Raw genomic sequence first — 9,754 nt, 5'->3', positions numbered from 1 at the left:
ATGCCAGGAAAGACCAGGCATGGGGCATGAAAAGGAACGGCAGCGCTCTATTCTAGACTGACCCTGGACCAGAAATGGTTTCTGTAAACAATGTTGTTGGGCCCTGACCGGTGTGGCTCAGTGGATAGAGCCTCGGCCTGCGGACTCAAGGGTCCCAGGTTCGATTCCGGTGAAGGGCATGTACCTGGGTTTCGGGCACATCCCCAGTAGGGGGTGTGCAGGAGGCAGCTGATCGATGTTTCTCTCTCATTGATGTTTCTAACTCTCTATCCCTCTCCCTTCCTCTCTGTAAAAATCAATTAAAAAAATATATTTTAAAAAGTATGTTTTTGGGACAACTGGGGATACTTGAAGATCTGTAGGTTAAATAATAGTGTTATGTTAATGGTTACTATCTTGATTTTGAATTTTTTCTAAATGAATATCCGTGATCTTAAAAACACACATTGAAATATTTCAGTAATGGGACATGTCTGAAATGGCATCTGTATTAATATGAAGCGAACATGCATTGGCTTTATAACTCTCTCTCTAGATATGTATTTCTCTATCTGCTCCCACCTCAAGCTTTTGCTTCCTTCTTTTTCACCAGGGGGCTACGCCTGGGCACTCCCTGCTCTTTAGATTCTTACCAATAAACAGCCAATGGAAAGATCAGTGATTGCACCAGACCCTGCATGTATTTTATTATAGTTAACTTGTCAAAAGGGCGTATCACCCATTACTCATTATAAAAGTACTAGCAGCCTGGTGCACAGATTCATGCACCAGTGGGGTTCCTCAGCCTGGCCGGCACCCCCTGGCAATCTGGGACCCCTCGGGGGATGTCGGAGAGCCGATTTCAGCCCGATCCCCACAGGCCAGGCGGAGGGACCCCACCTGCATATAAGATCTTTGGTTAATCTCTTCCCCCCTCCCCGCTCCCCCTTGAGATTCATCGGTCTGGTCCATGTTTCCATGCCTGTAGTTTCGCTTCTGCCTTGAGCGTCTGCCCCCTGGTGGTCAGTGCATGTCATAGCTACTGGCCTGTCGGCTGGTTGGCCAGTCACTTAGGCTTTATATATAGATTACCTATTTCAAGATTAACAGATTATAAATCCAATCGACATTAAAGGAGTGGGTGGGGGTGGCGATACTAAATGGCTAACTTACAAAATGTCCTGCAGAGAGAATATTTTTTAAGAATATTACATAGCATTGTTTCATATCTGTCTTCTCACCATTTTTATAATCAAGTATATTTACCACTTATCACCAACCAGTTCTCAATCACTTTATTTTGTGCAGCCACAAATAAACACAAGTTTTCCACACCCTCCATCCCCCCATAAGAACACTCTATGAGGGCAATCTTATATTTCCCAAATGCAAAAAAAGGGCATTTAATAACAGACATAGCTTGGTAGAAAAGGCAGCTATTACCAATAAATAATCGTTCAATTTTAATGATGAGAAAGCGTAAGAGCTAGCCACTTATGGTAATGGCTACCATTTATTGAGCTTACTATGTTCCAGGCACTATAGGATTATAGGATTATGCCATTTAATCCTCAGAAAGTCCTGAGTATTGCTCACCCAATTCACAGAAGAAGATGGAAGCTTCCAGAAGGGTCTTAGGGACCACAGAAGCAGAAAGCAGAGGAGACAGAACTGCAGCCCGGCAGTCTGCCTTGGGATCTCTGCTCTTAACGACTCTGCTGTCAGCTCCTAAGGACGCAAAGGACCCAAATGCTAGCCCCTCCCTTCCTGGTTGCCTTTGTAAAGGAGTGTTAAAAAGTGGAAGATGTAAATGAGAAAGAAAAAAAGGCCCAAAAAACTCCTGATCCCATTAATTATGGGGGGAGAAAACGCCACCAACGCAAAAACCCTACACTATTAGATCACTTTCCTTAATCAAGAAAAGAACCTTGCCATGGAAACTCAGGTCTTGAGCTTTTAATTAACACAGGACAGCTCAGAGAAATGTAGAGTACCAAGAAACAAAACAAAATTTACTTACAGTATCATTATGCTCAATTTAGACTAAATGAATACAGTAGATGCCAGTCAAGAAATGAGTAATTCTTGTAAAGTTAAAAATTTCAAGAGAAACAATATATATTCACATAATTTACTGACCTCTTTGAAACATGTCAAAATTCATATGGCTCATAGAACTTTCCATATTAAAATGCTGCTCAACACGACAAATTCCTAACAAAAATATTTTAATGTAGGAATCAACATATGACATTACATTGGTTGGTAAAATTCAGGTTACAGATATAAGATAAATATCAAATAATATTCTTCTGGCTTAATGGAAGCATAACAGCTGTGATAGTCGTGCTTAACCCCTCGGTTAAGCAATGAGAGGAATGGGCAGGGGTATCGAAGAGGCACGCAGAGTTAACAGTTCGCATAATCCTTAGCCCTTCTGAGAACCTCCACAAGGGAAAGATGCGACAGGTGCCCTGTAATGTGGTGGCTTCAGTCTATCAGTGACCGTTCTGTTCATGTGATTTAAGCACTGAAAACTAGACTCAAAGTTTGCTCAATAAGCATAATACTAACAATCCCTTATATTCAAAAATAGTTTGGAAAGTTCAAGATAAAGCATACTTGTTTTCATAATTACTTTTAGATATAACTGAGACTAGACTATACTGTACACAATCAGTGTACTGCTGTGCACAGTTAATTCTCGTTACCATATTTTATATTTGTTGGTCATCAACTGCACAAATGTTACGCCCCAAAAGAAATGATCAACCCAGCAAAATGGTTACATTTAAATTTTTTTTAAAGACAAATAAACTAAACTTAAGGTAGAATAGGCTTTTTCCTGGTATCTCATTTTCAAATTATTGCTACAAACTTACTGAAAGAAATAATTACATATTTTTCCCAGCATCAAATAATCTGCAGAAAGTTTCCAAGATAGACACATTTCTTGTTCCATTTCCAAAAATAAATAAAGGCTTTCTCACGGAAAGCATTTGCATTCCTAGCTCTCTAAAGTAAACATTAAGAAGCAAAGCACAAAAAATTGTCTCTCGGCTTCTGAACAGCCCACTTAGTTACAGTAAGGATTTTCTGTCCCAACACTGCCTCCAATTCAAAAGATATTTACTTCCCAAGAACATAGCAAACAGTCTTCATTTCAAACCAGTCAGTCCGTTTCCATGGCAACACTGCGGGATTCCTTGGCTACCATAAGTCGCATCAGTTGACTGTGGAATTTCTCAATCTTCTTTACATCTTGAGCTTGGTCTGTTCTATATACCAGACACTGTCAGAAATTGTAAAAGCACACATTAACGATGCAGAAGCAGATGATCCACAGTGTACCAGATGTCTGACTGGGTAAAAATGTATGTCTTTGCTAACGTTGTGCGCTCTATTCTCTCTGGAGGTGATACTAAGAAAATCACACCCCTTAAATCTGTCACTGCTGTGGGTAAAAACACTGCATGAACTATCAGAAGCTTCTCAGAAATGACCAGTTAGGCAACATGTTAAATGCTGCTGTGGTCTGATGAGAAGAACTTGTCTTGAGTTTTTAATTAACATAGGGAAGACAGAGCTTAGGGGGTGTGAGGGTGGAGTGTACGTGAGTGATGGGGAGCCACGGGAGGTTTTAAGGGGTGAGGACAATCAGATTCGCATTTTTGAAACCACTCCGGCAGCCGTCCAGGACGACTGAAGCAGGAACTGGAAGCAGGGAGTCAGGAGACTATTCTAATAGTCCAGGCAAGCGATGATGACAAGACCCTAAGCTTAAGAGACTAACAGTGAAGATGGAGAGTTCATGACAGGAAATAAATGCGGGGCTCGAATCCTCAACCCCCAAATGCCCAGACAAGTGGACAGAATGTACCAGAGGTTCAAGGTTCTTCAACTGAAGAAAGAGTGGACACGAGAATGACGGGCTGGAAGGGACCACATGATCCTCAAGCAGGAAGTGCAACTGAAACTAGGAAGCAGGAGCCCGTTTGAGAAGAAGTGACGTTCCATTCTAGACAGGCTGACTGAGGAGTACTGAGGTTGGGGTGCTCAGCTTAGAACTAGTCAGAAGTCAGAAAACAGTACGAGGTAAATGTGCAAAACTGAGACTAGGCAGCTACAGGCAGCACTGCATTTAATGGCTGGACAGATTACTCCACAAGTGGTTTCAAAAGACAACCAAGGACAGAGTCCTGGAGAAATCCACATCGCTGGGGGCACGTCAGTGAAGCAATGAGCAAAGAATCAAACAGAAACAGAGAAAAAGAGAACAAGAAAAAAAATTTTTTTAAAGAAAAAGAAAACAAGATAAAATGGAGACACAGACGCCAAAATAATGATTTCTAGGAGAGTGGTTTTCTGTATCAAAAGCAGCCAGGAGGTCAAGTAAGGTAGGAGGCGAGGAGACTTCTGGGCTTGAAAATTACGAGCTGCCAAGAGAGCCCACACCACGAGCTGCAGCGGAGGGAGCCCGGCCTGCAGAGAGCGCATGGCAGAGGCACCGAGTGAAGGGGATGGAGCAAGTGACAAGAGTGAGCAGAGAGCGAAGGAGAAACCGGTATCTTGTGTTCCAATACCATCACTTACTTCTCACGTGCCCGTACGAAAACCTTTGTCCCCTCATATCCAGCTTTGGCCTCTATATTCCTCTGGATTAAGGTCCAAATAGAGCAATTATTAAACTACACCCAGCATGCTATCTTAATGAAGTTAAATTAATTCCTCAAGAGCCTATGAAAGTAGCTTCTAATCTAGAATGTGGTTCTTGACTTCGGAATGAAATGCAAAATAAGAGTCCTAACGGGCAATCTGCATAAATCCTATGTAAGTAATTTTAAACAAATTATTAACTCAAATCTGAAAGTATGCAACAAATAAAAAATATGTATACTTACAACTAAATCATCTGTTACTTTAATACACAAACTCCCATCAGAATGCCTATATTTGAGAACCACACGTGCCTGAAACAAAAAATACATATTTAGAAACAGTGAAGTCAGAAGATCTTTCTCATAAATAATTTAGTCTTCAGGTTGGCCAAAATGATCCTTTAGAATTAATAGCCAAAATGTTCAAAGTCACCTTTACTGTAAACTTACTGAAATGAGGTAGATACACAGCATTATAGTTCACTCCTATTGCTACCATTTATTTTGTAAAAAGATTTAAGGTGGTTTGGCATTTCCAGCCAATAAAAACATATACTGAAGGGGTCAAAGCATGCCATCTCCAAAGAGCCACTTGGCATAAGGACTGGACGAACTGAAGGCAATAGGGCTCTGCCTTTTCTTGCCAACAGCAGGACATAAATCACCTGTGTGAAGGTGACATAACTGTCCCCTCTCCTTTACACAGGATTCTTACCTGCACAACAAACTGTACCAATCAACGATTATTTACCATACATTTTCTCACCACCTTCCCATTAAGTTGTACCCCTTCCCAGGATCCCAAAACCTTTTCTTTTTCTAGCCTCAGTTCTGCACTTCATCACGCTTTGTTAAGCTGGTATACAGGTTCCTGATTCTAACGGCCGCCTCCTATTTCTTTATGAACTCCAGTTCATAGGTAGTATTTCCCCGTTAATCTGTCTTTTGTCAAGTTAGTCTGCAGGGCCCCAACATTAACCCTCAGCGGATAACTAATCCAACACTCAGCCACAGAGGAATGAAGGAAAAAGAAGGGGGCGGGAGAGGAGGAGGGGGTCACACAGCAGAAATGGTGAGTTAAGTCCGAATCTATTCCTCTGGAAGCCAGTTCACACGCCCTTTCCCATGGCTCAGGAGGTGAATGAGGCTAACGTATTCAGCAAAATCATGTCTTTACAGTGAGGCCACATGATGCACTGTTACCAAAAAGCAGAATTCTGCCTTGAAAAGAAGCCTCCCTCAACAAGTTTCCCAAATCTAGAATAACTCCTATATCAAGTGCCATGCTACACAACACTTTTTGTTGTCCAGTATTAAATAATTAGTAGCCATGAACATGGTTTAGATATTAGCATATTTCAATAAAAGACATTTCCCAAGAGTTTGCAATTTCCATGAACATTATTTCTTTAAATGATGGGTTCATAATAACGTATTAGTTTTTGGCTAACCAATATAAATAATTCTCGTTTAGTGTTTCAGAAAGTGCTAAGTAGCTATAAGCTAAACCAGGAACATAGTCTAAAATGGTTACAATGCAAAAAAAATGAATAAAAAAAAAATAAATAAATAAAATGGTTACAATGCAGTACCAGAAGCATCAAGACCATTCTGCAAACTGCATCATAAGGCCCACCAGAGCGGTAACCTCCAGACCTCCCATTATGCTCTGCTCTCCTGGGACTGAAAAAAAACAAAGACACGCCATCCAGATCTGTCTTGGCGAGGGAGGAAAGGGAATCACCAAGCACTTAGGTAGATATAAATAATAACAACCAGGTTCATTATCTTTAGATTACCCGACTCTATTTATTGAATTGTTAAATTCAGCTTTACATATTTACAAAATTTCAATTCTCCAGGAACAAAATGAAACTTTAAAATGCTAAGTATGACAGCTATGTTAAAAGAAGACTCACTGCCTTCATTAGGAGAAATGAGAGTTAAAGGGTCAAAGTATTATTGTAAGAGGGTTCATTCTGTACCTTGGGGGCATCTTAAGTTACCAACTCAGATGCCATGAAGAGAGAGAGAAATCAGGATTCTTACTCTTCCAGCAACTTTGAATTCTACCAACCACAGATAACCCAAGCACAAGAGAGCATGAATTCAGTCCTACAGAAAGGCACCTGCAGGTAAAATGCTGAAAGGAAGTGCCTTAGACTGGGGGAGGGGAAGTGTACGGTTCCATGGAGGCGGCTTTGGAAAGAGATGCTTTTCTATTAGGGAAGAAGGTAGGCTGAAGGCTGAAGGCTGAAGGCTGAAGGCTAAAGGCTGAAGGCACAGGCTGGGTGAGCCAGTGAGTGCTGCGGCTCCTGAGGCTAGAGCTGAGGATGGGGAAATGGGGGCGACAGAGCCAGGAAGACCGAGAGAGGGTCAGACCGCAGCTGGAAGTCTGAACTTGACCCAGCCATCAACGAAGAACTGGCTTTTAAGCAGAAAACGAGAGGACTGGGTTTTTGTGTTTTGTAGACAGTTGTGGGGTAAGAGTGAAGGAGGGCTCAGAAGGCAGACAGACCACATGGTCCAGCAGTAACACCACCTCCAATTAGAGCGAAGTCAGAGAGGATGGCGACGGGGACGTGTACCAGCTACAGGTTCACTGTGGTGGGGGGAGAGAGGACATGTTCAGAGAGTTCTGACAAAACTTTTTTTTTTTAAAAATGTATTTTTAGCCGAAACCGGTTTGGCTCAGTGGATAGAGCGTCGGTCTGCGGACTGAAAGGTCCCAGGTTCGATTCTGGTCAAGGGCATGTACATTGGCTGTGGACACATCCCCGGTGGGGGGTGTGCAGGAGGCAGCTGGTCGATGATTCTCTCTTATCGATGTTTCTAGCTCTCTATCCCTCTCCCTTCCTCTCTGTAAAAAATCAATAAAATATATATATATATATATTTTTTAAAAAATGTATTTTTATTGATTTCAGAGAGGAAGGGAAAGGGAGAGAGAGAAAAACATCAATGATGAGAGAGAATCATTAATCAGCTGCCTCCTGCTGGCCCCCTATGGGGGAATTGAGCCCGCAACCCAGGCATGTGCCCTTGACCGGAATCGAACCCAGGACCCTTCAATCCGCAAGCTGAGGCTCTATCCACTGGGCAACACCAGCCAGGGCCTGACAGAACTTATTTACTTCTTGAGTCCTGGCAGGTAGAGATACGGAGTTGGGGTTGAGAGTTCTGGGTTCAAACTATAGCGTCATTTTGGACTACGGATGCCATTTAATTGATCTAAGGTGGTTTCATCATCTTCCTAAAGGGGTGAACTGTCCACCTAAATTACACATATAAACATATGCAAAAAACCTATCACAAAAAAGGCACTCAATAAAAGTGAAATTCACTCTCCCCCACATCCCCTCACCTCCCTATAAAAAAAAATTAATAAAAAACCAGTAGAAGGCTGTCATGAAAATGCAGATGTTTTTAGGCCACTGGCATTTTCTGAGCTGCGTCCTCTCCCCTGCTTATTCTAGACACGCTTCCTGCACGGCGGGCTCCGTCGCATTTAAACAGGGGCGACTCTGGATGGGAGCTGGTCTCCTTTTCCCTGATAAAATATTCTTAGTTTAGCCGAAACCGGTTTGGCTCAGTGGAGAGCGTCGGCCTGCGGACTGAAGGGTCCCAGGTTCTATTCCGGCCAAGGGCATGTACCTTGGTTGCGGGCACATCCCCAGTAGGTGTGCAGGAGGCAGCTGATCGATGTTTCTCTATCATCTGTTTCTAACTCTCTATCCCTCTCCCTTCCTCTCTGTAAAAAATCAATAAAATATATTTTAAAAAAATATTCTTAGACAGCGGTACGGGACCCCTGGACAAACGTCCTGTCCAGTCTCCCCGGGACATGGCGTGAGTGAAGAATCAATCATGCAGAGAGGAAGCCAGGAACCGCGCCCATCCACAAAGTACTCGTTTACATGAGCAAACGAATTAGAAAAACGTCTAACTCCTCTCGTCGTACATTACCATTTTATGGTAAAGAACGGAACAAAATACCCTACAGCTTCTTGTTTTTTTATCAAGGTTTAGAGAGCTAGCAGGACTTTTTGGTTAACAAGCGGGTGTTCCAAGTGAGTTTTAGACAATGACCATAAAATAAACCTTAGCTTTTTAAAATAATGGCCTAACTTCTGTTGGGGGAGGGGGGGGGAAGCCCTATGAATCCATAAGCCCCCCTAAAATGGTTTGCAAACCTTGACGTTTAAGGGCGTCGTGCTGAGGAAAGGGTGCAAGCGCCCTCACCTTCTCCAGCTGATGAAGCAGCGCTATTCTCGGGGGTGTCGATGCCTCCAAATTGGGGTTTTTTCAAGCATGTTGACCGTTTTATTTTTATTTTACACGAGGAACCCTACCGCCCTGGCGTCGGCGGGGAAATGGGCAGCAAATCCAGGGACAGGAAGTGAAGCTGTGGGGGAGGAGCCCGGCCCTTAGAGACACGTAAACCCACAAAAGTCCTGGGGATTGGGGGACGGGGAAAGGCCGGGGAAGGGGGGCTGAGGACCCCGAAAGGACCCCGATTTTTGCCCATTTCAGGGCCTTCCCGGGCCGCTCATCAGAGGCAGTGGGAACAGTGGGACTTGGACGGGTCCATCTCTCTCAGCCCCAGGCCCCTCTCCCCCAAGTGCAGAGCAGCCTCCGGGGGCCGGGCGGGCGGCCGGGGGGACCCCTGACCCGGGGCGGGGCCCGGAGGCACCGGCCCGCCGGCCACGTACCTTCATAGGGTCGGCGAGGTAGAGCTTCTCGGCCGCGCGACTGAACTCCTCCCAGGTCTGGAACTGCGGCATCGTGGGCCCGCGGCGGAACCGGAGAGGGAGGCAAGGCCGGGACCGGAGCGGCTCGGCCCGGCCCACCTACCTTCCTACCTCCCGCCGCCACCACCACCCGACCCCGGGGCCCAGCCGACCAAGATGGTGGCGCCTCCTCGCACCAACGCCTCGTCTCATTGGACGGCCGGAACGGCCTCCGACCAATGAGAAGTAGGGTTGTTGCAAAGGGGCGGGGCCCCGAGCGTGTGATTTTTTTTTTTGGAGTGGCCCAGAGAAGTCGAGAGCTGGGAGGCAGCTGGCCGCTCCCGCAGCGCCCCCTGCAGGACTGGAGGAGCGTCCGTCCCGCCGCCC

The 9,754-nt window shown here is 44.6% G+C and overlaps 1 protein-coding gene across 1 annotated transcript; it reads right to left on the bottom strand.

Annotated features, from left to right (window-relative positions):
• Positions 1–1,920: 1,920 nt before the first annotated feature.
• SRP9 (signal recognition particle 9) lies at positions 1,921–9,553 on the bottom strand. Its single transcript, XM_079763549.1, has 3 exons — positions 9,350–9,553; positions 4,881–4,949; positions 1,921–3,271 (listed from the first exon to the last, which is right to left on the bottom strand). The coding sequence occupies exons 1-3, from the start codon at positions 9,419–9,421 to the stop codon at positions 3,152–3,154; spliced, it is 261 nt and encodes an 86-aa protein (XP_079619675.1). The 5' UTR covers positions 9,422–9,553; the 3' UTR covers positions 1,921–3,151.
• Positions 9,554–9,754: the final 201 nt, after the last annotated feature.

This window comes from Cnephaeus nilssonii (genome assembly GCF_951640355.1).
Source record: "Cnephaeus nilssonii genome assembly, chromosome: 23".
NCBI lineage: Eukaryota > Metazoa > Chordata > Mammalia > Chiroptera > Vespertilionidae > Cnephaeus > Cnephaeus nilssonii.
The sequence above is the reverse complement of the archived record's forward strand: the minus strand, read 5'-3'. Positions and strand labels throughout refer to the sequence as shown.